Raw genomic sequence first — 26,754 nt, 5'->3', positions numbered from 1 at the left:
GCAATATGTGTCCTCTATCAGGCCCAACTAATTTTGGTATCTTTAAAAGTCAAGAGCCATAACTCCATCAACAAGAGTACCGCTGAGGTACATGATATGCACATCAGGAGTTGATGGAATATCATATCTATATTAATGAATATGTTACGGGTATGATTCAAGTCTAATTATGTGAAATTTTTGCAATGAGATGGATGAAGTTTGCTTTGGACCAACCACCATCCCAAGTTCCTACATGTGGTTTGATGATCCTGTATGCATCTGTATGCAAGATATGGCCCAGACAAGGATTTATAGTTATGTGCAGTAGACTGTTAAAAGTAAGTCACAGTGACCTAGTAAAAGTATGCGACACACCACCATCCCATGTTTTTCTTACATGTGAGGTTTAATGGTCCTGTATGCATCTGTATGCAAGATATGGTCCAGACAAGGATTTATAGTTATGTGCAGAAGACCATAAAAAGTAGGTCACAGTGACCTAGTAAAAGTATGCGACACACCACCATCCCAAGTTGTTCCTACATGTAAGGTTTAATAGTCCTGTATGCATCTGTATGCTAGATATGGTCCAGACAAGGATTTATAGTTATGTGCAGTAGACCATAAAAAGTAGGTCACAGTGACCTAGTAAAAGTATGCGACACACCACCATCCCAAGTTGTTCCTACATGTAAGGTTTAATAGTCCTGTATGCATCTGTATGCTAGATATGGTCCAGACAAGGATTTATAGTTATGTGCAGTAGACCATAAAAAGTAGGTCACAGTGACCTAGTAATAGAACGCAACACACCACCATCCCAAGCAATTCCTACAAGTAAAGTTTAATGGTCCTGTATGTATCTGTATGTAAGATATATGGTCCGGACAAGAAAAAGTTAACAGATGGATGGACAGACGGACGGACGGACAGGCGGATGGACAAAGCCATACCATAATACAACCCATCATAGATGGGCTGTCATGGGGATCCTATAATACCCGTAACTGAATGAAACACGATTATCAAAATATCTCTCCTAACTGTATATCTATTAGATCTCTCTGTAACGGGCGGTTATACCCGCATGGCTCGTCTAGGTATGATCAGAGATAAGATCTTATATAAAGTATATGTAATATAGGACGTTTAGTTCACTAGAAAACACAACAAAAACACAATACACTTTGGAATCTGTATTAACCTACGCTGACAAATGTACTGCCGCAGTAGTTAATTAACAACAACAAATGATAACAACCCAGAACTGATCACTTAATTAGTTAATCTCTAGGTGTCTAGTTAACACAATATTGTAATCACTTCACTATGACACAACACCCACACGTGTGATAATTGAGAAACGCTTCCAGGGGAACTTAATTAATAAAGGAATTACAACTCTATTCCTAACTGGTTATTTTTAATTAACCCTTACTACTCATTCAGTAATGTGTGATAATTGAGAAACGCTGCCAGGGGAACTTAATAAATAAAGGAATTACAACACTATTCCTAACTGGTTAATTTTTAATTAACCCTTACTACTCATTCAGTAACGTGTAACACAGAATTAATACTGGTACCTATCACAATAAAGACAATAACCTACAGTTTACCTAGGTCCTCTAGGATGACTGGTTAAGCTTTATATATATATTAGAACAGTGAGCCTACAATTTACTGCGTCAGATTACCGGCAGCACCGTCTAAATAATATTGGTATAATACAGTATTAAAATATTTAAAGTCACATCAATCACATCAAGGTTATACACAGAGCAGAAAAATATATTTACCACGCCCGGACTGAACTTATATATTTCGTTCAGTGGACGACGTCCGTTTCCCCTGCAGCCTTCCTATGTTTCTCCCTGATATATCTAAAACCCTAGCTATTTATCATAATACCCGAATATCACCTGGGGGTACAACGCGGTCTTCCCCCTATCAAGTGATATTTCCACAGCGACCAAGCCGGCATATTTTTCTTAGATCGCCAGACTTGCTGACGCCTAGTCCGCCAGCAATACCCCGATCATACCGAACTAGCGGAGGTATTACTGGCCACATGGCCTCCACACCTGGACTGGGTGTGTATTAGAAAAAGCTTGACGACCGTCGTGCGGAGGTATTACGTAACAAGGTTCCCACCTGGGCTTAAGTGCATATTGGACCTGCACACGGCCCTCTAAAACAATTAATATCGCCACAGGCGAAAACAAAATTAAGAGCATGTTTCGTCACATGGGCATATAAAAATGGGTAAATCGCCATGAAATTCAAACTCGATAGACTGTAACAGTATATGGTAATTAAAGCTATATGCACAAAACATCAGCTTATTATGTTGATGCATTGTGAAAACATATAGATCTGGAAAACTATATGTGGGACATGCAGACAGACAGACTAATGGACGACGAACAGACAGAATGGAGGTGAAACATGTAGTCTCCTCTGGTTGAACTGGTAGGGAACTACAAAGCTAAAACCCATATACAGGTATTATACTTAAATACAGGTAATTTTTCATAATTTCAGATCAAATCAAATCTAGATGTACCTTGTGTAAATCATTTTAAGCTGAAATCCCTGGAATTTTTTACAGAACTTTCTGGTGAAGACAACGATGTGCCCACAACAGGCATACTATCTAATGGAAGCATGTCAAATTTTTTCCATACAATACACATACCATCACTGGAAGTGTGAGTTTTCAAAATTGAAAGAGTGGGCTTTGAACTTACATACATACAATGTATATGTTGGTTACAAAATGTTATTGGAGATACTTAATCATACATATACAGGTGCGGATCCAAAGGGGGGGTGTCGAGGGGGGTCTGAATGCTCCCCCCCTCCCTGTTCAGGACATTTTTTTTTCTCACTTATTTTAATGAAAAATAAAAAGTAAAGTTTGTTTTATATAACGACGCCACTAGAGCACATTGATTTTTTATCTTATCATCGGCTATTGGACGTCAAACATATGGTCATTCTGACACTGTTTTTAGAGGAAACCTGCTGTCGCCACATAGGTTTCTCATTTTACGACAGGCAGCAAGGGATCTTTTGTTTGTGCTTTGCACAGGCAGGATAGCACAAACCATGGTCTTTGTTGAACCAGTTATGGATCACTGGTCGGTGCAAGTGGTTTACACCTACCCATTGAGCCTTGCGGGGCATTCACTCAGGGTTTGGAGTCGGTATATGGGATCCGAACCCAGTACCTACCAGCTTGTAGACCGATGGCCTAACCACGATGCCACAGAGGCCGGTTTATTTTAATGAATATATATTTTTCATTTAATTAGTTGCATATGAATCCCCCCACCTGCAAAAAAAATTCAGGATCAGAGCACAGATCCGGGGTGGGGATGGGGTCGAGGGTCAAGACAAAAAAAAAAAATCTCCAGTTATTTTAATAAATATATAAATATTTTTCAGTTAATTAGTTGCATATGAAACCCCTGCAAAGAATTCTGGATCTGCACCTGATGTACATGTGTATTTAGGGATGCTAATCCTCCCCAGATTGCTTATACAGAGAGACACAGAGACGGAGACGGAGACAGAGACAGAGACAGAGACAGAGACAGAGACAGAGACAGAGACAGAGACTGAGAGTGAGAGTGAGAGAGAGAGAGAGAGAGTGAGAGTGAGAGTGAGAGAGAGAGAGAGAGAGAGAGAGAGAGAGAGAGAGAGAGAGAGAGAGAGAGATAGAGAGAGAAACACAGAGGGGGGAGAGAGAGAGAGAGAGAGAGAGAGAGAGAGAGAGAGAGAGAGAGACAGAGAGAGAGACAGAGAGATTGATTTTGAAAAGTGTGATTCTTCATCTCTTGTATTTTCTTTTGAGTGGTCAAACAAAATACCTATACCTGTACATGGGTAACAAAAGTGTGTAATATTTTCACCAGATGCAACTGAGAAATGACGAACCTGGCCGTGGTGGTATCGATGGCGGAAGTTTGAGAATATCGAGTCGCTCTACGAAATACTGGCGCTTCTCCTCGGCAGCTAGAGACAGACTTTCACTGGCTAGCGTGGTGACCAGGAACTCCTCAATACCCGGCAGTAAATCTGAAATACACAAATAAATATCTTAGTAATTAACTTTTTAAACTTAAAATCTGCAACCATGTAATTGAAATACACACAAAAATATCTTAGTAATTAATTTTTAAACTTAAAATCTGCAACCATGTCAATGAAATACACACAAAAATATCTTAGTAATTAATTTTTAAACTTAAAATCTGCAACCATGTCATTGAAATACACAAATAAATATATTAGAATGCATTTCAGTCAAGATTATAAAAATTTGACTTTGTTTAATACAACCTCTATAACTGTGCATGGCAATCGGCAAAGCTGTAGATGTATATGTACATTGTATGTCATTCTTATAGACACACTGCACTCGGTGAAGATTGTTAACTACTAAATGATTCATAATTCTTATGTTTTGCTGGTGTATTGTCTGGGTCCTGACTCAATTTAATCAATATGAAGAGCTCAGGTGCAAAAACCGATAACGCCATTTTAATTTTTATCTAAAAACAGACTTCTACTATCATTACTCAGTTCAAGGCGTTATTTTCTGATTTTCATACTTGTTTTTCGACATTCTCTTCTTTACTTACGTTACTTATTTCAACTTAAGATCGCCCATTGTCGACTTGATGGGTCGAATATACAAAGCCTGTTTAAGTCTTACACACGTGTAACTACATACATTCACAATGCTTAAACAGCTGTGTTTAAGAAGAAAAAAACCAGGCTTTGTAAATGTGACCCGATATGTTTTACACAGAAAGCATAATAAAAAACCTTCTTTTGCAGATAATTACTAAAATGGATTTATCACTTTTTGCATCAGAACTCTTCATATATACTGATGGAAAGAAATAAAGGATCACACAGATAGCAACAAGAAATAATGACCATCAAAAATCAATTCATATTGTCAGAAGTTGACTGGGAACATATAGGCAGCTCATTCAACACTACAGACATTCAGTCCCACATTACAACTTGGTATGAAATACAGACATTACTACGCTAGTTGTGAATTAAATTTGGTGTACAATTTGATATGTTCCCTTATTTCTTTCCATCAGTATATTGGCTTATGTGAATATACCTGTGTATATGCAGCAACTGCAGATGTACGCAGGTATGTTCACATACACCAGTAGCCAGCAACTTGCATCAGCTATTAACATCTGTGTAAGAGGTGATATTATTGTTCACCTTTTAACATTAGATGCTTAACTTCAAGATAACACATTCATATATCAATACAGTCAAACCTGCTCTATTGGCCACCTGTATCAAACAGCCATCTGTGTTAAGAGGCTATGTTTTTATTATCCCAAATCATCAAATGTAGTTGAAATTGACCTGTATTAAACAGCCACCTATGTTAATGTAGTTGAAATTGACCTGTGTTAAGAGACCATGTTTTTATTCTCCCAAATCAATTAATATAGTATAAATAGACCTGTATTTAGCAGCCACCTGTATTAAGAGACCATGTTTTTATTCTCCCAAATCATTTAATGTAGTAGAAACTGACCTGTATTTAGCAGCCACCTGTGTAAAGAGCCCATGTTTTTATTTTCCCGAATCATTTAATATACCGGTAGTAGAAATTGACCTGTATTTAGCAGCCACCTGTGTAAAGAGACCATGTTTTTATTCTCCCAAAGTATTTAATATAGTAGAAATTGACCTATATTAAGCAGCCACCTGTCTTAAAAAGCCACTTTAATTTTGATACTCTCTTTGTGGCTGTTTAGCACAGGTTTGACTGTGCATGTATGTAATTGTACACGCATCTTACCACTGGGCTACCTGCCCCCTGAATGAATGAATGAATGAATGAATGAATGAATGAATGAAAGATGATGAGACTCTGGCAGAAAAACACATATCAGCCACTGGCAAATTTGGCAGGTGTCAGAGCGAGCCTATCAAGCTACACAGTAACAGCAATAGCAGCAGTTCATTAAATACCCATCAACAACCTTTGAAAAATATGCATTGGCAGGTGGATATAAAAAGGCAGATGAAGAGAGAGAGATAAACAACAACTCAGGTAGATTTCTCACAGAAACGCACTGCTCTGAGCACCCACTGGGAAACATAACATCTTACATACAGGCAGCCTTGTTATGATGAAGATAATAAAAATAGTTTGGGCTTTTTTATGTACAATGTACATGCATAAACTCCGCTCTACCATGGCTGAATAAAAGCATGTAAACAGTACATACATGTATGATGGCCTGCACAAGTCTACTTTTTTTTTAATTCAGATATAAAATATCTTCGTAAAAAAAAATGAATATAAACACTTTGGAATGAAATACAGCTAAAAAATCAACTTTTTATAACTTTTGCGATAGAAATAAGCAGAATTTGTCACTAGTCCACCGGACAAGTATATCTAGAAATATACTTGTCCATCAATATTTTCACTTGTCCAAACAAGTGGTTTGTTTTATTCAGATACAGGGACGATGTTTTTGACTGCTCAAAATGAAATTGCATTGAACATTTTTACTTGTCCAATGGACAACCATCGAGGTACACTTTGCTTGTCCGAGCAGATTTGCACTTGTCTGGACAAACGGATAATACTTGTTTCTAACACTGTATTGTATTTATTTATTTGAGGTTTTATTCTGAGAGCAAAGAAGTGTTAGCAGCACAATTCCAAACACCATGTTTTAATTTTGCCCTGAATATAGCTACATGTATCGGGTTAAACAAAGTAAGACAACATATTTGATGTTTAATTTGGTTGTATAATACTGGTAATACATAGAGAATATTTAATGTTGTTTGTCAAATATGGTTTATATCTCATTGAGTGAAGTTTGCAATCATATCTCACAAGTGGCACTTGCGTGACGAGTGTGATATGATTGTAAACTTCACGAGATAAGATATAAATCATATTTGACAAAAAACATGAAATTTTCTATTTATTATATAACTTTTGGCAATTTACCTTTATTTTTAAAATGCCAGCAGCAAAAGAGTTCCGGCTTTCTTACAGTGAAGATAACACTTTACAGTGACGATAACACATTTTAAAATGAAATAGTGAAATTTTCACTTTAAAATGTGTTATATCGTCAATGAGTGACTGATAACTCTTTTATTTCACTGATATTTTAAGATATTTCATTAAATGTTATATAATAATGTTCATTACCTGGTCAAAAAAGTATTTTGGCAGTATAAATGAATATGTTTTCAATTTGGGTATAAATACCAAACACTATAACTTGTGATTCACTACATGCATATGTGAAGACTTGAAAGGACCAAATACTGGAGAGCCACATTAACAACAGATGTTACCCATATGTCTTCATGTGTTTACAGCGTTATGAAGACATATTCTGAAGCCATGCAACTGACATTTCACTCAGGTATTTGTGTCGAGAAATGCCAAACGTCTATCCTGCAACCAACCGCCTAACCTACTCATTGTGTCTGAGCTACAGCAGTGCACTCCCTCCCAAATGGGGGGGGGGGGGGGGGGGGGGGGAGGAGGAGGAGGAGGGGCAGTTGTATCCCATGTAAAAATGTGTAGTGATTCATTTGCAACCCTTTTGTAGCTGTTTGGCAGAAATGCTAATATGGAAAAAAATTGTTGTTATATCCAGATTTGTGCATTTTCGTTTAATTCGGGCAAAAACCATCCTGGCCCCTTACCAAAATGGGAGCCTGTATCCCTAGACTCCCTCCAGACATACGGGAGACAGGATGTAGCCCAGTGGTAAAGCACTCGTCTGATGCGGACGGCCTAGTTATATAGGACCAATCCCCGTTGGTGGACTCATTGGGCTATTTCTCGTTCTAGCCAGTGCACCACAACTGGTATATCAAAGGCTGTCGTATGTGCTATCCTGTCTGTGGGATGGTGCATATAAAAGATCTCTTGCTACTATTGAAAAAATGTAGCAGGTTTCCTCTCTAAGCCTAAGACTATTTGTCACAATTACCAGTGTGCTCTAGTGGTGTACTTAATCATCAGCTACTGAATGCCAGCCTCTGAAAATCGCAAGCACAATAGTTTCATTTGTGTGTTACCTGCACTATACATGTAAGTCAAGTTTTGTGTAACACATTTTGGTTCCGTGCATTAAATTTAGGATATTATTTACATGGACATGATGGGTTATACATCAACAAAATGGGTTACCTGGATTTGTCAATTGTCACAGGACTGAGGTTTCAAACATAAATTTTATAATTTTAATATAAGGCCTGGTGCTTATAAAAACTTTTAGAGTCTAGACTCGAGACTCTCTGAGACAGTAACATCATGGCAACAGCATACAAACTGTATGTGTGTGATGTCATTACAGATTATTTGACCAGCCTCGGTGGCATCATGGTTAGGCCATCGGTCTACAGGCTGGTAGGTACTGGTTTCGGATTCCAATCAAGGCATGGGATTTTTAATCCAGATACCGACTCCAAAACCTGAGTGAGTGCTCCGCAAGGCTCAATGGGTAGGTATAAACCACTTGCACCAACCAGTGATCCATAACTGATTCAACAAAGGCCATGGTTTGTGCTATCCTGCCTGTGGGAAGTGCAAATAAAAGATCCCTTGCTGCCTGTCATAAAAGAGTAGCCTATGTGGTGACAGCGGGTTTTCTCTAAAAAACAGTGTCAGAATGACCATGTTTGATGTCCAATAACCGATGATAAGATAAAAAAATCAATGTGCTCTAGTGGTGTCATTAAATAAAACAAACTTTACCATCATTACAGACTGAGTCTGGACTCTAAAAGTTTTATAAGTATGGGCCCTGGTCTAAGCAGAAGTAATAAAAATCAAATACTAGTATGCATTAATTTGGAACATAGAGAATACTACCAATGAAAGAAAGAGTCCACTGCGGGAGGTTGATCCCATGACTCGAGCATTTCAGCTGAGCGCTCTATATACCTAGCTACATGCGCATACACCCTGTCCATCCAGGAATTGATCCACTGATGGGATTTGATCCCATGACCATGGCACCTCAGGCAAGCACTCTTACCAACCAAGCTACACATACACCCTGTCCATCCAGGAATGGATCCACTGATGGGATTTGATCCCATGACCATGGCACCTCAGGCGAGCACTCTACCAACCAAGCTACACATACACCCTGTCCATCCAGGAATGGATCCACTGATGGGGTTCGATCCCATGACCATGGCACCTCAGGCGAGCACTCTTACCAACCAAGCTACACATACACCCTGTCCATCCAGGAATGGATCCACTGATGGGGTTCGATCCCATGACCATGGCACCTCAGGCGAGTGCTCTACCAACCAAGCCACACATACACCCTGTCCCTCAAAGAATGGATCCACTGATGGGGTTTGATCCCATGACCATGGCACCTCAGGCGAGCACTCTACCGACTGAGCTACATCCCGCCCCTCAGACAGCACAGTGCTGAGATCACGGAACATCTGCCGGAACATTTGTTCCACTTCACCAAACTAGATCCTACAGATCATGTATAGGTTTAGATATTCCAAGTGAAATCATTTACGGTTTTGTGGTGAGTCAAATTGCCCATGAAACAGTCGCTATAACTCTCCACATCCAGTGTTGGTATAATTTAGCATATGTTAGCATGATAGAGATGTCGCCTTAAGCTATAAAGATGGACCCCATACTGTGCAGTCAATAAAGTATGAACTTATTGTAATCATCATGCAAGTCGAACCAACCCTGTAGCTTAAATATAGTACAAATGTTTGCATAACCCAAAAGTCCCCAAGTGCACAAATTATGAAATAAATCACAGTGAATTAATTAATGGGTCACACATGGATGGGTGGTGGTGTGTATGTGAGTGTGGGGGGGGGGGGGGGGGATGTGGATACTGTCATGGTCATTTGAATTAATTAGATTAGGATTTTTAAATAATGGTAAAATTATGTTTGAAGCATTATGTCCAATACACATGTCAGTGTTCTCGCTGGGTGAAAATTAAAGGAGGGCCGCCGCTCGACACCATACCCTTAAAAAAAAAAAAAAAAAAAAAAAAAAACGAAAAGGGGTGGGATGGGGTGGGGAGAGTGGTTTGGTTACCATATTGTTGTGCATTGGTAGACTGTGAAAAGATATACTCCTTATTTTGCCTACAAAAAAGTGCAAAAAGGTTTATAAAAAGGCTCGTCTTTTAATTGAACCGAAGATGATATATCGGTCCGACATTCACAGGTAGTTCCGGTTTTGCTGGACCGATCAAAGTTTTAATATTATTATTTTTAATAAAGATTTCAAGATATATACGAAAAACAATAAAGATGTTTGTAAAGTGATCTCCTAATGTCAGATAAATTTTTATTTCCATCTTCATCGAATAAAATATTATCGCCAGCTGATAAAAAGTAGTTTCGTTTTTGTAAAGGCGGTGTATATATTATTTGGCACTCAAGATAAATGATTTTAATGATAAACACTACCACTTCCGTTGTTTTTATAAGCATTCATATCCCCCAAAATGAAAAATTTACAATATTTTATAAAGAACTGCTGAATAAACAGAATAACAGAAAGTAAAAATCATCAGTTACAACCAATTATATCTGCAACTGAGGACAAAATATCAAACGATAGTTAGTGGAAATAAAAGACAGAATGACTGTTTTGATCACGTGACAAATTTGGCGCCAAATAAGAAGGGTTTTTTTGCAATCAGAGATTGCCGAATCAATAAAAAATTAAATGTTTTCATTGCTTATATAAAATATAACTTTTATTGTGTCTATCAATCATACAAATGAATACAGATATTGGACAAAATAGAGGCTGTTAAAAATACTGTTAAATTACATTTTAACGGTAACTGTCGTAAATGTTTCGTCAATTGCTTTTTCGTACACAAAGTGACTTGTTTCCTTTGATGTCCAGTGTGCAGACTGATTGTTGTTTTTTGTGTGGAAAAAAGTGTGCATTTGGAAATAGTGGAGATAGGTGCTGGAAAATAAAGGAGGGCGCTCAAAAATAAAGGAGGGCGGGGAACGTGAAAGGAAAGCGGCAAAATGGAATAGCAGGGTGGGGTGCCCCGCTTAAATGGAGCAGTGAGAACACTGCATGTGTATTTAAGTATTAGCCTACAAAATTACATACAGGGTAGTTACATTTATCACAGTAAATGACTGAGACAGACTAACTAATAAACTGACTGACTGACTGTGAATGAATAAATGAATGAATGAATGAATGAATGAATGAATGAATGAATGACTTTGAGTGACCAACTGACTGACTATGACATACCAACTGACTGACTGAATGACTTTTGAGTGAATGACTGACTGACTGACTGACTGACTGACTGACTGACTGACCGACTGTGACAGACTGACTGACTGACTGACTGAATGAATGAATGACTTTTGAGTGAATGACCAACTGTCTGACTGACTGATTGACTGTGACTGACTGACTGACAGACCGACCAACTGACTGACTGACAGACCAACTGACTGACTGGACTTACTGACTGGACTGACTGACTGAATGACTGTGACCGACTGACTGACTGTGACTGACTGACCAACCGACTGACTGTGACTGACTGAATGAATGAATGACTTTTGAGTGAAGGACTAACTGTCTGACTGACTGTGACTGACTGACTGCTGACAGACCAACTGACTGACTCACTGATTGTGACTGACTGACTGACTGACTGACTGACTGTGACAGACTGACTGACTGACTGACTGACTGACTGACTGTGACCGACTGACTGACTGTGACAGACCAACTGACTGACTGATTGTGACTGACTGACTGAATGAATGACTAACTGTGACTGACCAACTGACTGATTCACTATGAATAATAACTGACTACATGACTAACTGATTAACTGTGACCAATGGATTGACGTGTTGCAGAAAACCACTATATCTCTCAAGTGTTACATTATTTTTTATTTTTTTGTCTCACAAATATTCTCTTCTTCATGTCATGTAACATGACCAATGAAGTAATAAAGTGTTTGTTTTGTTTTGTTTTGTTTGATTGACTATGACTAAAACTGACTGACTTATATAGTGACCGACTGGCTGACTGACTCTGATTGATTGATTAACTGACCAAATGACTGTTTGCTTGACTGACTGACTGACTGATTAACTATGACTAATTGACTTGCTGTGACTGACAGAACAGAATTAACTATGACTAATTGACTTGCTGTGACTGACAGAACAGAAAAGAACTTTATTTCTCCCAGGCCATTACACAACGGCATATGGGGAACATGCAATAACAATATTTAACAGTGACAAGATAGGTTTTACAGGAAATAAATATATATGTATACAGTATAATATACAGTATAATACATATATGTAATAAATTCAGACAGCTGACTGACTGATTAACTGTCTGACTATATATTATTATAGAATGTTTTGGACATATATGTAGCTAAACTTGACAAGAAAAACATGGACTTGAAAGTTATAAACAGGAAATCTACATTTCAAAAATCCCATTATATATTTTATTAGTTTCAAAAGACCTATTTTTCCAAAGTGCTAAGAGAAACAGACTGGTACTCAAGTGCTATGTACTACAATATTAAAGGTTAGTGGAACAAAGCCGAGAAATCGGTTCTCCACATGTTTATAGGTCAGTGCTAACCCATCAAGAAGGTATGCCAGTCTATCCAACTTGTCACATTGTAAAATGTTCACCTATGAAGCCTGATAAAGCAGGGTTGCTCCCTGATTGAAACGCCTGATAGCAGGCAGAACTGGCAGTTCTTGAACCGAATCCAAGAATGAAAGTTTAAGAAGCTGGGAGTGATTCTAGCGTCACAAGTGTGTAACCGAAGCAGTATTGGTCCTTTCAACAGGATGTGTAAGAGACCTCAACTTAATTTAAAACGCGATGCTCAAACACTTTAACAGTGTACATGAACAATCTACCTTACACTGTCTATACACATGTACATGTGAAGAGTTAAGGAGCAAAAAAACGATAAATCCATTTCAGTAATTTTCGGCAAGAGGTTTTTTTTGTTATGATTTCTATGTAAAAAAAATATCAAGTCCACAATGGGCGATCTTAATTTGAAATATATGTAAAGTAAATCAAGGACAGAATTTCAAAACAAGAGTATAAAAATCAAATCACAACACCCTGAACTGAATAATGATAGTAGAAGTTGATTTTGACATAAAATGGCATTATCAGTTTTTTCGCTTGAATTCTTCATATGTACATATAAAATTTTGTTTTGTTTAACGACACCACTAGAAAACAATGATTTATTAATCATCAGCTATTTAGTAATTTTGACATATAGTCTTAGAGATAAAACACGCAGCATTTTTTCCATTAGTAGCAAGGGATCTTTTATATACACCATCCCAGACAGGATAGCACATACCATAGCCTTTGATATACCTGTTGTGGTGCACTGGCTGGAATGAGAAACAGCCCAATGGGCTCACCGACGGGGATCGATCCCAAACTGACCACGCATCAAGCGAGCGCTGTACCACTGGGCTACATCCCATCCCTGGTCATTGTACAAATATCCAACCGGCCTCAGTGGTGTCATGATTAGGTCATTGGTCTACAGGCTGGTAGGTACTGGGTTCGGATCCCAGTCGAGGCATGGGGTTTTTAATTCAGATACCAACTCCATACCCTGAGTGAGTGTTCCACAAGGCTCAATGGGTAGGTGTAAACCAGTTGCACCGACCAGTGATCCATAACTGGTTCAACAAAGGCCATGGTTTGTGCTATCTTGCCTATGGGAAGCGCAAATAAAAGATCCCTTGCTGCTAATCGGAAAGAGTAGCTCATGTAGTGGCAACAGCGGGTTTCCTCTCAAACTCTGTGTGGTCCTTAACCATATGTCTGATGCCATATAACCGTAAATAAAATGTGTTGAGTGCGTCATTAAATAAAACATTTCCGTCTTTCCTTCATAAACTGACAAGACCAATATTCTATTAGAAATCACTCTTGCAATCAGACAGTTATAACAAGAACTTTCTACTTCAATACTCAAATATCTCGTTGTTAGGCACTTACTGAACCATGGATACACTATGTCTAAATTTAACATCAAAAGTGCCTTTCTAATTCCATGTTTGCAATCATGCACTGAACCACGCGACATGTTACTATCAATACAAGCACGCCGAAATGCATACAGTAATTCTAATTATATGCACTGAACCATTTAACATTTACGTCTGCCACAGCACATCTAAAATATCTACTTCCACTTTGGTACTCACCCAACCATATAACTTTTGCCCTCAGTTGACGTAAAGTGTTAGGCGAGTCCAGCGATGATGCCATTAGCCGCCTGCTGGCTCAACAAACACTACCGCCTGTGGCCCAACAAACTCTACCGTTGTTTTTTCAACATCATCCAGGACAGTAGCTTATTCCAGTAGCTTATTCGAGAATGGTAGCTTACTCCTCGCCAACACCAGTGTGTGTGTGTGTGCACCATGGGCGTAAAGAAAGAACAGCGATTTCTGTGATTCTAGCAGAAAAACAATTTCCCCCTCGTGGAGCACAGCAGCTATTTTGGGATTACTGTATCAGAACAAGCATATGTTTTCAACTGAAATCACCTGGTAAAACCATTCTCCAGCAAACATATATATATACATGTTTACTCACTCAGGGATCCACGTCAGTCGGTAGAATGCTCGCCTGAGGTACATGCGTCATAGGATCAAACCACCTCGGTGGACCCATTCACTCATTGTGTTTTCCCCCCATCCAAACCAGTTCACAATGATTGGTTTATTAATTAAAGGCTGTGGTATTTGCTGTCCTGTCTGTGGGAAGTGCATATAAAAGATCCCTTGTCAGGCCTATAGGACTTGTGACCACCCACAGATCTATGTACAGGCAAACATGCATTTTTCAGAATCAATATTCACCTACCATAATCTGATTTTGTAATTCATTATACTTGTACACATGTACATGTACATTATTATTGGTCGGTTTGGTTGTTTTTTGGGAAGGGTTTCATGGTTTCCATTAGTAGCAAGGGATCTTTTACATGCACCATGCATCCCACAGACAGGATAACACATACCACAGTCTTTGATATACCAGTCATGGTGCACTGGCTGGCTGGAACAAGAAATAACCCAATGGACACACCGACGGGGATTGATCCTATAGACCAACCGCACATCAGGCAAATGCTTTACTACTGGGCTATGTTTTGCCCTCATTAGTAGACCCATTAATTGGGCTATTTCTCATTCCAGCCAGTGCACCATGACTGGTTTATCAAAGCAATCCTGCCTGTGAGATGGTGCATATAAAAGATCCCTTGCTAGTAATGGAAAAATGTAGTGGGTTTCTTCTCTAAGACTATGTCAAAATGACCAAATTGAAATGAAAGTACTCTACATGTAATTATGTTTCACTGTCCTGGGACAACTTGCAGTAAGTGAGAAATGCAGCTAAACTTAACAGAGCATGCAAAGAAAGTGAAAACCGATATCACAACGGCTGGAAATGCAAAGCATGCATTTCCTTCAAACGTGCCTGTAATACATGTATATATGTACATGTATAACTAAAATAATATTTTTAAAATGTTTTTAATCAGAACATACATTTATGTACTATGATAAAATCTGCTGTTCAATAAGTTGGGGCTAATAGTTAGAGGCAGTCTGAACGGCCTTTGTGATAAGGGAATGAAAACACAGTGAACTGTAAACTGATGTTTCAACAGCTAATGATCCAGTTTGTTCTGTCTGTCAACAAACGAGCTGATCTGCAGACTGGTCCCCCAGGATATAAAGCATGACCAGGTGCCAGTCCCGCACTCTGTGACCTCTGGCTTGCAGACATAATAAGAAAATAATACATGGTCTTTTCAACCTCTAAATAACCTTGCCATTCCTGAAGTCCAGATGTATTCATATGAGAATATGATTAGCCTGGAATTACAATCAAGTGTATCCCCTTGAGCAGACTCATTGAGTTGTTTTTCACTACAGGGAAAGGAAAGGAATATTTGTTTATTATGATACCTTAGCACATTTTAAACAACTAATGGGTAACTAACTTTTGTCTGTTTTGACAGAGATGAAGGGAAAACAGAGAGGGATGAAGGGAGATAATGAGAGAGACAGAGAGAGAAAAAAAAAAAGAGAGACACAGAGTGAGTGAGAGAGAGACAGAGAAATAGACAGACAGACAGACAGACAGACGGATGGACGAATGGACAGACGAGAAAGAAGAGAGAAAGAGAAAGAAAAAGAGAGAGCGAGAGCGAGAGAGAGAGAGAGAGAGAGAGAGAGAGAGAGAGAGAGAGAGAGAGAGAGAGAAGAGCTCTAGAGAACCCACATAAGTTACTCCTACTGAACAATCAGCAATGTTTTTTTTTTTAATGGCACTTTTAACTACAGGACAGTACATACCATGGCCTTTGGTGTAGCAGTCATCGGATACTGTTTGGAATGGGAAACATAACTCATCAATGGAAATACCAGTAGATCCTACAGCCTATAGTTACTGAGATGAATTATCCTTTACCATACATTAAGCTATAGATCAACTCTAAGTAACCAGCATTCCAAAACTGACAATACAGCACTTATCAAAGGAAAGGAATAGATACAGAATACCAGCCTTGGTGGTGTCGTGGTTGAGCCATCGGACATAAGGCTGGTAGGTACCGAGTTCGCAGCCTGGTACCAGCTCCTACCCAGAGCGAGTTTTAACGACTCAATGGGTATAGGTGTAAGACCACTATACCTTCTTCTCTCTCACTAACCACTAACAATTAACAACTAACCCACTGTCCCGGACAGACAGCCCAAATAGCTGAGATATGTGCCCAGGACAGCGTGCTTGAACTTTAATTGGATATAAGCATCCTTTTTGCAAGTCTTTTAGCATTACACTGCGAGATTGCAAAGTTGCCAGAGGTCTAAAGTAAATGTATTTACTTGTCCTTGCAGTACACAGAGCAATGGGTTTCAGGTTAACTTACACTTCACCAAGCAATCACTTTCAATCATGCTTATTTCATTGGATGCCGGCCAGGCCATCCCATAAAGAGCAGCCACAGGGTCTGATATACCACAGCTCACCCTTTGTGAGTAAGTGAATAGTGATTATCCCTTACTATAAAGAGTTGTATATAGTTTTAAATACCTACAATAAATATGCTAGTGTCATCAAACAAACATTTGTTTTCTTGAACCTTCAGACCAGGACATTAATTACAGGTTTTACTCAAGCATTTATTTGTGCTTAATTGCACTGAAACATGGCTATCTCTGCCTGGTGTTTCATGTGAATTAACGACTTTTCCAAGTAGGCCAGACAGAATGAGAACACGCTTTATTCTCTAAATGAGAAAAAAATTATCTCTTTTGTCCTGGTGATGTATCACTACTGCCACAATAGACAGAGAACAACTGGGTACCATCTTAGAGACTAACTGTATTGTAAAGTCAAGTTAAATCCAGACACCAAAAAAAAAAGTTTTCTAAAGTTGTAGTCCAATATCCGGAGATGAAATTACATGTTTTCATTGTCAATAAAGACTTTTATAAAAAAGAATTTTTTTTATTAAAGTCCTGCATTAAAATATTTTTTTGGCTAAAAGGAAATATGATCCTAGGATAATGCCGTAATATGTGAGATTTTCCCTGACAAAGCTTTGTGTAAACAAGGGACGGGACGTAGCTCAGTGGTATATCGCTCGCTCGCTGTGCAGTCGGTGGGCCCATTGGGAGGTTTCTCGTTCTAGCCAGTGCACCACGACTGATATATCGAAGGCCGTGGTATGTACTAACCTGTCTGTGGGATGGTGCATATAAAAGATCCCTTGCTGCTAATCGAAAAGAGTAGCTCATGTTTTTTAATAAAGGTTGCAACATTTAACGTTTGTATTTTGTAAGACAGGTTGCGATACTTACATACAGCAGAAGTAAGAATGACACGTATTACTGGCAATACAAAGTACACGTTAAATAGATTTAAGCCAAACACAATGTAATTCGACATACATGTACTTAATAATTTTATTATAAAGTTTAATAACCTAGTTTTAAGACATACAGTGAAACCTCTCAAAACGAGACCTTCTATATACCAGAATTCCTTCAAAACCAGACGTTTTTCGCGGCCCCTTTTCAAATATCTGTGCAGAAGAGAACCTCTCTAAACCAGATACCTCATAAAACTGGACTTTTTACTTGGTCCTGAGGGTGTCCGGTTTAGAGAGGTTTCACTGTCCATGTATGATGTGAGGCACCACCAAGCATTTGCCATTTAACCTAAACACAACACAAAGGTTTTTTTTTAAATGTTTAACGACATCACTAGAGCACACTGATTTATTAATTATCAGCAACTGGATGTCAAACATTTGGTAATTCTGACTTATAGTCATCAGAGGAAACCCACTACATTTTTCCATTAGCAGCAAGGGATCTTTTATATGCATTTTCCCACAGACAGGATAGCTGATACCACAGCCTTTGACCAGTTGTGGTGCACTGGTTGGAATAACAAAATAACCCAATCAGTTGAATGGATCCACCGAGGTGGTTCGATCCTGCGACGCAAGCACCTCAGGCAAGTACTTAACTGACTGAGCTAAATCCCGCCCCTTGAACAAGATACATGCATGGGACGGTGCACATAAAATATCTCTTGCTCCTAATGGAAAAATGTAGCAGGTTTCCTCTCTAAGACTAAATTACTAACTGTTTGACATCAATAGCCAATGATTAATAAATCAATGAGCTCTAGTGGTGTCATTAAACAAAAACAAACAAAAAAGTTTGAAAAAGATATACACACCCTTCCCCCACCTCAAAAAAAGAAGAAAAATTTAAATAATAAAAAAAAATCCTACAGGTAAGTACAGGTGTTTGTATCGTGTGTGAGTCACTTGTGGCCCTAATTCTCTGGATCAGCCTTTGTTCCCCGATCAGTTACTATACCTCTCTACAGTTATAGCGTTAAGGGGACCGGTCCGGTTACAACAGACCTCTAATTTCTTCACATGCACTTGTCCCAGCCCCACAATGACACGGTTAACCCCAGACTAGTGTCAGTCAGGTTATCTGTGTGAGTCGGGAACAATCACTCAGGATAATTACACCAATATGTCCAAGTGGCTGGCTCAAGTGCCCATTACTGACCAGTCGGATCGGTCAACAATGACCAGCAATCGGTCCACAATGACCTGTAATTTGTTAACAATCACAGCAATTATTGCTGGTCTATACCGCTCATTTCACACCTCAGCAGTCTGTTGTGTGAGCTTGTTGAATATGTAGGAGATAAATACTCGGTACATGCAGAGATAAATACTCGGTCCAGAGATAAATACTCAGTCCAGGGAGAAATACTCAGTACATACAGAAATACTCAGTACAGATATAAATACTCAGTACGAGATAAATACTCGAGATAAATACTCAGTCCAGAGATAAGTACTCTGTCCAGAGAAAAATACTCTGTCCAGAGATAAATACTTGGTACAAAGAGAAATACTCGGTACAGAGAGAAATACTCAGTACAAAGATAAATACTTGGTCCAGAGAGATATACTTGGTACAGAGAGAAATACTCAGTACAGAGAGAAATACTGGGTACAGAGAGAAATACTCAGTAAAGGTAGATGCAGATGAAACAAGGTCAAAACGTGACAAGCGAAAGGTTTTAGATTTTTGACTATACACGTGAATGTGTACATGTCTATGTGTCGTGTCAAACTGTGGTGTTTGATATTATTAGTTGTAGCGCATCCATCTCATATGATATTTCTATACCAAAATGAATATTGTTTTGCATTTTCTCATGCACGGCTGGTTTATACGATCGATCCCAGTTGGTGGGCTCACTGGGCTATTTTTAGTTTAACCAGCAGTCTATTAAAGGCTGTGGTATGTGCTACCCTATCTGTGGAATGGTGCATATAAAAGATCCCTAGCTACCAACCCCTGCAATAAAGAAAATGTCCACGGCAAAAAAACATGCCTTAAAAAAAACCCTCAATATAGTCCACAGCAAAAAACAATTGTCGTGGAGAATGAGAAACTCCACGGTAATCTCCACGGCATTGCCGATTGCCATGGACAATTGCACAGGTTGAGTTACTGTTGGAAAAATGTAGTGGGTTTCCTCTCTAAGACTATATGTTAAAATTATCAAATGTTTGACATCCAATATTTTATGATTAATAAGTCAATGTGCTGTGGTTGTGTTAAACAAAACAGACTTTAACTTTTGAACAAGATACCCTGTCAAAAACAAGAAAAAAGGAGGATAATCCTAGTCATGCATATATGCATACAGGTGACTGTGTGTGTGTCACTTGTGGCCCTAATCCTCTGGATCAGCCTTTGTTCCTCGATCCATTACTACCTCTCCACAGTTATAGCGTTAAGGGGACAGGTCCAGTTACCACAGACCTCTAATTTCTGCACATGCACCTGTCCCAGCCCCACAATGACACGGTTAACCCCAGACTAGTGTCAGTCAGGTTATCTGTGTGAGTCGGGAACAATCACTCAGGATAATTACACCAATATGTCCAAGTGGCTGGCTCAAGTGCCCATTACTGACCAGTCCGATCGGTCAACAATGATCAGCAATCAGTCTACAATGACCTGTAATTAGTTAACAATCACAGCAATTATTGCTGGTCTCTACAGCTTGTTTCACACCTGAGCAGTCTGTAGTGAGACCAGCTCATTAAATGTGTAGGAGAGGGAAATACTCGGTACAGAGAGAAATACTTGGTCCAGAGAGAAATACTTGGCACAGAGAGAAATACTTAGAACAGAGATAAATATTTGGTACAGAGAGAAATACTTGGTACAGAGATAAATACTCGGTCCAGAGATAAATACTCGGTACAGAGAGAAATACTCGGTACAGAGAGAAATACTCGGTACAGAGATGAATACTCGGTACAGAGAAAAATACTTGGTACAGAGAGAAATACTCGGTACAGAAAGAAATACTCAGTACAGGTAGATGCAGATGGAACAAGGTCAAAACGTGACAAGCGAAAGGTTTTAGATATCTGACCTGTACACGTGAATGTGTACGTGTCTATGTGTCATGTCAAACTGTGGTGTTTGACATTATTAATTGTAGCGCATCCATCTCATATGATATTTCTATACAAAATTGAATATTGTTTTGCATTTCCTCATAACAATTTTCATAAAATTACTTCTTAAAAAAAGCTTCAAAAATTATGTGAGGAAGTCATATATTTGATGAATTATGTTTGCATTTGCCTGTTGGCCAATCCCAAATTTGATTCGCTAATAAATATTGTTTAAACCAATTGTGTTTGTCCATACATATAACTTGTAAGCAAGCAGGCAGGTTGTAGTCCAATGGTAAAGTCCTTGCCTAATGCATGGTTGATTTATATGATCGATCCCAGTTGGTGGGCTGACTGGGCTATTTTTAGTTACAAACCAGCAGTCTATTAAAGGCTGTGCTACCTTATCTGCATCTTCATAAATCAAGGCTAATATTCGTTCCTCGTATTCAGCCTTGATACATGTCGTCAAGAAATCGTGCCACAAAATGCTTAAATTTCATTGGATGCGATGAGATCTGATTCCAACGAATCGCAACGCTCCTTATAGATTCCCTTATTGTAAACAAAGATGGCAGCGTCAGCATCCGGCGGTTAATTTTTTATATTGCTTTCAAGATTGTCACATGTTACCAATGCTGTGATTGGTCAGCGATGTCATCGTGTAAGGGACATAATCGGTGTTACAAATTTTCTTCCAATAGAGGGCGCTAGTAGTGGATATCAGTAATCTTGACTACATGTATCAAGGCTGAATACGAGGAACGAATATTAGCCTTGATTTATGAAGATGCCTTATCTGTGGAATGGTGCATAGAAAAGATACCTAGCTACCAACCCCTGCAATAAAGAAAATGTCCACGGCAAAAAAACTTGCCTTAAAAAAACCCTCAATATAGTCCACAGCAAAAACAATTGTCGTGGAGAATGAGAAACTCCACGGTAATCTCCACGGCACTGCCGATTGCCATGGACAATTGCACGGGTTGACATACTGACGGAAAAATGTAGCGGGTTTCCTCTCTAAGACTATATGTCAAAATTATCAAATGTTTGACATCCAACAGCCACTGATTAATAAATCAATGAGTTCTAGTGTTGTCATTAAACAAAACAAATCTAAACTTTATCATGTAAGCAATTTAAAGCTCTGTAATAAATCTTAGGCCTTTACTGTAGCTGACATACAAAAATTTATAGGGGAAAATATTTCAAGAAGTCGCTTCAAAAGGCTTATGTGAATTATATTTGTATAACCTACATGTAATCAGTAGGGTACCATAAACTTCCATAGAATTACTTATCTTATTAACTTTGCAATTTTTAAATTCATCAGTTAGCATTTCATATGAATTTAAAGTTGCGTAACAGACATCAAACAAAGCAGTTTACATGAAATATTGGAACCCTGAACTAACAGTAAAGAATTTCTTACTCATTGCATGCTGTCTAAAGATGGTGTACATGTATGTACGTGCTTGTGCTGCTGTCAGCATATGTACTACTTTTGTACATGTTCTACATTTTTGTTTCATGTATTTTCTAAACTTAGTATGTGCACATGTAAATAACACTAAAAGTGTAATTTGTCCTTTAATTTATTTTTGTAAATAACACTAAAAGTGTAATTTGTCCTTTAATTTATTTTTTGTAAATAACACTAAAAGTGTAATTTGTCCTTTAATTAAATTTTTTTATAAATAACACTAAAAGTGTAATTTGTCCTTTAATTTTTTTTTGTAAATAACACTAAAAGTGTAATTTGTCCTTTAATTTATTTTTTGTAAATAACACTAAAAGTGTAATTTGCCCTTTGATTTTCTTTTTGTAAATAACACTAAAAGTGTAATTTGTCCTTTTAATTAATTTTTTGTAAATAACACTAAAAGTGTAATTTGTCCTTTAATTTATTTTTTGTAAATAACACTAAAAGTGTAATTTGTCCTTTAATTTTTTTTTTGTAAATAACACTAAAAGTGTAATTTGTCCTTTAAATTTTGTTTCCATGCAGTGTCAGAATGTCATTGTCATATACATACTATTAAATGGATTATAATAATACACACACACTGCAGAGAACGTAACTGTTCTGTGTAAAAGGAGAGATCAGTCATCACATTTGGACCCACCCCACCCCACCCCTTTCAGAAATCCTGCATCTGCACCTGTACTGTTAACCTAGAGCTGAAATAATTTTACATTAGTTATATAATTAAAAATTAAACTTTGTTATATTTAATGACACCACTTGAGCACATTGATTTATTAACCATTGGCTACTGGATGTCCAAAAAAGGGAATTTTGACATATACTCTCAGAGATGAAACCAGCTATATTTTTTATCAGTAGCAAGGGATAGTTTATATGCTCCATACCACATTCAGTATAGCACATGCCACGACTTTTGACCAGTTGTGGTGCTGGCTGGAATGAGAAATAGCCCAATGGGGATCGATTCCAGACTGACTGAGTCTTAGTAAATGCTTTACCACTGGGCTTTGTCCTGTCCTATAACACATTAAAGTTATTGCTGTTAAAAACGAATTTATTGATCATTTAAATGGTGGGGGTTTTTCAAAAAATTTAAACCCACACATCATAGTCTGACCATGCATCAAGAAAGACATGTTTTATTTAACGACGCACTCAAACACATTTTATTTACGGTTATATGGTGTCAGACATATGGTTAAGGACCACACAGATATTGAGAGAGGAAACTACATCCCACCCCGACCATGCATCAAGTGAGTGTTCTACCACTGGACTACATCCCGCCCCGACCATGCATCAACTGGACTACATCCCGCCCCAACCATGCATCAACTGGACTACATCCCGCCCCGACCATGCATCAACTGGACTACATCCCGCCCCGACCATGCATCAACTGGACTACATCCCGCCCCGACCATGCATCAACTGGACTACATCCCGCCCCGACCATGCATCAAGTGAGTGTTCTACCACTGGACTACATCCCGCCCCGACCATGCATCAACTGGACTACATCCCGCCCCGACCATGCATCAAGTGAGTGCTCTACCACTGGACTACATCCCGCCCCGACCATGCATCAACTGGACTACATCCCGCCCCGACCATGCATCAACTGGACTACATCCCGCCCCCCCGACCATGCATCAACTGGACTACATCCCGCCCCGACCATGCATCAACCACTGGACTACATCCCGCCCCGACCATGCATCAACCCCGCCCCGACCATGCATCAACTGGACTACATCCCGCCCCGACCATGCATCAACTGGACTACATCCCGCCCCGACCATGCATCAACTGGACTACATCCCGCCCCGACCATGCATCAACTGGACTACATCCCGCCCCGACCATGCATCAACTGGACTACATCCCGCCCCGACCATGCATCCCACCAACTGGACTACATCCCGCCCCGACCATGCATCAACTGGACTACATCCCGCCCCCGACCATGCATCAACTGGACTACATCCCGCCCCGACCATGCATCAACTGGACTACATCCCGCCCCGACCATGCATCAACTGGACTACATCCCGCCCCGCCCATGCATCAACTGGACTACATCCCGCCCCGACCATGCATCAACCGGACATGCATCAACTGGACTACATCCCGCCCCGACCATGCATCAACTGGACTACATCCCGCCCCGACCATGCATCAAGTGAGTGCTCTACCACTGGGCTACATCTATACATGTAAATTAAATATCAAATTCTGGTAGCCATAGTTTACAATGTGCTGAGGTGTTGTCATACATTCCCTTCCTTTTATTTACATAGCCAGTACTTACGTGCAACAAAACAAACACTGTATACACTATATATAAACTCAGACATTAAACTCCTATATTGACCATGCAGGACTACGTGTACCAGTATTACACACGTCGCTAGGACAAAATCAATGCCACTGTCTACCCAGCAGGCACAAACCGATTCATCACGACATTACAGTGCATGCACGTAACAGTATTCCAGTTGATACTTAATAGGCTCCAAGGGGATACTCAAGTTTCTCATTAGTTACAGCCACCAGGATATTACCAGCTCGGCAAATAATGTCATAATATATCACACTATATTATCATATAGTAAGATATATAATGATGAGGACATTTACAGTTTACTAAGTAATGTTACACTATATCACACTATATCATACTATATCATATTAATATTATAACTTAGATATATAATGATTAGGCTACAATAGATCAGTAGGGGCAGGATGTAGCCCAGTGGTAAAGCGCTCGCTTGATGTGCGGTCAGTTTAAGATCGATCCCCGCTGGTGGACCCATTGACTATTTCTTGTTCCAGTCATCCACTGTGGTGACTATGCCTTACCTCCTGCCCCTCCACCCCACCCCACCCCCACCCCCACCCCCACCCCCCTTGGTTAAAAGGTGAATTAATATACTACTGGTTCATCCAGATGCTTGCATTATCTGAAATCTAGGTGTGATGTAGCCCAGTGGTAAAGTGTTAGCTTGATGTGCGGTCGGTCTAGGATTGACCCCCCCATCGGTGGGCCCATTTAGCTATTTCTCCTTTCAGCCAATGCACCACGAATGGTACATCAAAGGCTGTGGTATGTGCTATCCTGTCTGTAGGATGATGCATATAAAAGATCCCTTGCTACTAATGGACAAATGTAGCAGGTTTCTTCTCTAAGACTATCTGTCAGAATAACCAAATGTTTGACATCCAATAGTCAAAGATTAGTAATAAAATCAATGCTCTAGTGATGTCGTTAAACAAAACAAACTTTAACTGACTCCTATGTACCAGTCTACCAAATGGACTTTCCCCATTGTCAATATTTACAATACAGCAATAATTTGTTTCAGCAGATTGTCTGTAATTGAAACAAATGAGGAAATAGTGTAGTATACAAGACAAATATTGAAACAAGCGACAACAGAGATAGTATTTCCTCATTCTGCGGCCAGTGTTTTCTTGTGGATGTAAATCTGTTTACAAACCACACACAGTGCTGGGCAGAGAGAGTGACCACGAACCAGTGGTGTGTAGACTGGTGCCACCCACATGTACCAAATACACAACAATTGTAGGTCTATGTTCTAGGTACATATATGTTTATAAATATGAACCAGAGAAAGAAAGAAATGTTTTTTTCTGATACACAAAATTCTTATTTAATAATGTTACACTCAGTATATTTTTATTATGGTGCTAATGATTTTTGTTATGTTTATGTTAATAAAAATAGGCTTTAAGTTCGAGGTGGGCAGGACGTAGCCCAGTGGTAAAGCACTCGCTGGATGCATGGTCGGTCTGGGATCGATCCCCGTCAGTGGACATATTGGGCTATTTTTCATTCCAGCCAGTGCACCACAACTGGTATATCAAAGGCTGCAGTATGTACTACCCTGTCTGTGGGATGGTGCATATAAAAGATCCCTTGCTGCTAATTGAAAAGAGTAGCCCATGAAGTGGCGACAGCGGGTTTCCTCTCTCAATATGTGTGGTCCTTAACCATACGTCTGACGCCATATAACTGTAAATAAAATGTGTTGAGTATGTTGTTAAATAAAACATTTCTTTCTTTCTTTTTTTCTTCAAGTTCGACAAAATCTAAAAATGTGGTGT

The 26,754-nt window shown here is 39.0% G+C and overlaps 1 protein-coding gene across 5 annotated transcripts in view; it reads right to left on the bottom strand.

Annotated features, from left to right (window-relative positions):
- The window catches only part of LOC121390133, a 129,967-nt gene that overhangs the window by 63,879 nt on the left and 39,334 nt on the right, over positions 1 to 26,754 (bottom strand). For 2 of the 5 annotated variants that reach the window (XM_041521873.1, XM_041521874.1), the window contains exons 1-2: positions 14,302 to 14,500; positions 3,925 to 4,065 (exon numbers count right to left, since the gene is read on the bottom strand). In XM_041521873.1, coding sequence (XP_041377807.1) covers positions 3,925 to 4,065; positions 14,302 to 14,365 — 205 coding nt within the window. In that variant the 5' untranslated portion in view covers positions 14,366 to 14,500. Of the gene's footprint in view, positions 1 to 3,924; positions 4,066 to 14,301; positions 14,504 to 26,754 lie in introns of those variants that run through there. The other 3 variants (XM_041521877.1, XM_041521876.1, XM_041521875.1) reach the window with 3 other exon arrangements.

This window comes from Gigantopelta aegis, chromosome 15 (genome assembly GCF_016097555.1).
Source record: "Gigantopelta aegis isolate Gae_Host chromosome 15, Gae_host_genome, whole genome shotgun sequence".
Lineage (NCBI taxonomy): Eukaryota > Metazoa > Mollusca > Gastropoda > Neomphalida > Peltospiridae > Gigantopelta > Gigantopelta aegis.
This window is presented reverse-complemented; position numbering and strand designations above follow the sequence as displayed.